This window comes from Geospiza fortis, unplaced genomic scaffold, assembly GCF_000277835.1.
Source record: "Geospiza fortis unplaced genomic scaffold, GeoFor_1.0 scaffold578, whole genome shotgun sequence".
NCBI classification, from domain to species: domain Eukaryota; kingdom Metazoa; phylum Chordata; class Aves; order Passeriformes; family Thraupidae; genus Geospiza; species Geospiza fortis.
In genome coordinates, this window is record NW_005054762.1 from 60,806 (window position 1) to 62,739 (window position 1,934).

The 1,934-nt window shown below is 60.8% G+C and overlaps 1 protein-coding gene across 1 annotated transcript in view; it reads left to right on the forward strand.

The window, feature by feature from the left end:
• Positions 1-1,934, forward strand: part of KDM2A (lysine demethylase 2A) — a 31,959-nt gene that overhangs the window by 25,595 nt on the left and 4,430 nt on the right. The window contains exons 13-16 of the mRNA XM_031065403.1: positions 398-664; positions 786-917; positions 996-1,085; positions 1,695-1,932. Of these exons, the coding sequence (XP_030921263.1) occupies positions 398-664; positions 786-917; positions 996-1,085; positions 1,695-1,932 (727 nt within the window). The remainder of the gene's footprint in view (positions 1-397; positions 665-785; positions 918-995; positions 1,086-1,694; positions 1,933-1,934) is intronic.

A 1,934-nucleotide genomic window follows, 5' to 3' on the forward strand; every position in this document is an offset into this window, starting at 1 on the left:
CCAGAGCTGTGCCCTTGTGCAGTTGGCAGAGTGACACAGAGAGGACAGCTTGGGTGGACCTTGTCATTCCTTGCTTTGGTAGGAAAACATGGATGCTGTGGGATGCTTTTGGGACTCAGCAGCCCTTTCCAGACCCATTTGAGCGCTAGCAGGGGGTGAGAGGAAGGGGAGCTCTGGGTGTGGGGTGGTGTGAGGGGTTAGGGAGTGTGCTCCAGGAGAAGTGGCAGGTCAGCACTGATCCAGGCACCTTTGGCTGTGGAGCGCTGAGGGAGCAGAGCCGCTCTCTGGCACAGTATCCGCAGTGGTAGTGCAGGATCCAGGGATCAGAGCCTTCCAGATCCCAGTGGAACGCAGCGCTCCCCTCCTCTCACCCAGTTCCCTCTCTCCCTGTCGCCAGCTAAAGCTCCAGGCCCGGCTGCGGGTGCGCCTGCCCACCATCCCCATCACCAAGCCGCACACCATGAAGCCAGCACCACGCCCCACTCCCGTCAGGTCCACGGTGTCTCCCATCGTGTCGGGCGCCCGGCGGAGGCGGGTGCGGTGCCGGAAATGCAAGGCCTGCATGCAGGGCGAGTGTGGCATGTGCCACTACTGCAGGGACATGAAGAAGTTTGGCGGGCCCGGCCGCATGAAGCAGTCCTGTGTCCTCCGGCAGTGCTTGGCGGTGAGTCCCAATTGGATTCCTGAGGGATAGCTGGTTGCTTCTCCATGGTTCAGGTCGTAGGGAAGGAAAGGAGGAAGGCTGTCCCACCATGCCCTGGTGTCAGCCCTGCTTTCCTTTGTAGCCCAGGTTGCCTCACTCGGTCACGTGTGCACTTTGCGGGGAGGTGGATCAGAACGAGGACTCGCAGGACTTTGAGAAGAAGCTCATGGAGTGCTGTGTCTGCAATGAGATCGTTCACCCTGGCTGTCTGCAGGTGAGCAGGGCACATGCTGGACAAAGGAGGGCTCTGCTGTGGGGCTGGGCTGCTGCTGACCCCCTCCTCTCATTGCAGATGGATGGGGAAGGGCTGCTCAATGATGAGCTCCCCAACTGCTGGGAGTGCCCCAAGTGCTACCAGGGTGATGACACAGAGAAGGGCCAGGTAAGGAGCAAGGCAAGGATCTGTGTCCTCCACCCCTCCCACTGCATCCTGCCAGGGATGTATTCAACCAGCATGGGCTGGGGGGGGGGGGGGGGGGGGCAGTGATCAGTCAGAATGAGAATCATAGGGGTGCAGCACTTGAGGGCCTGGGCACATCCTGCTGCGATGCGATCCTGTGATATCCCACTGTAAGAGACACTGGACTGTTAGGCACAGAGTGGAAGCCACCCCCAACCTCAAAGGACACCCCTTTTGAGAAGGGGTTAGGAAAATGCTTGTTGCTGGTGTGGGTGGACTCTGGTCCTCGTGGTACTTAGATGAGCTGTGGGGAAGAAATTACTTACTGTGAGGGTGGTGAAACCCTGCAGAGATTTACCAAAGAAGCTATGGATGCCCCATCCCTGGAAGTGTTCAAGGCCAGGTTGGATTGGGCTTGGAGCAACCTGATCTAGTGGAAGGTGTCCCTACCTACCCCAGATCATTTTGTGATTTCACTGGGCACTGCTGGTGCAGATTCTCCCAGCACTGTGGTGTTTCCCTGGGGAAGAAGAGAAGGAAAAGCTTTCCCCAGACCTCATCCCCGCTAACCAGCCGCCCCCATTCCCGCAGAAGCGGAAGGTGGAGGAGAGCGATGACGACACGGCACAAGCCAAGGTGCTGCGGCCCCTGCGGAGCTGCGAGGGGCCCCTGACCCCCCCGCCCAACTCGCCCACCCCGATGCTGCAGCTGATCCACGACCCCGCGTCCCCCCGCGGAGGGGTGACCCGCTCATCCCCGGGCGCCGGGCCCAGCGAGCACCACAGCGCCAGCCGGGACGAGCGCTTCAAGCGCCGGCAGCTGCTGCGGCGC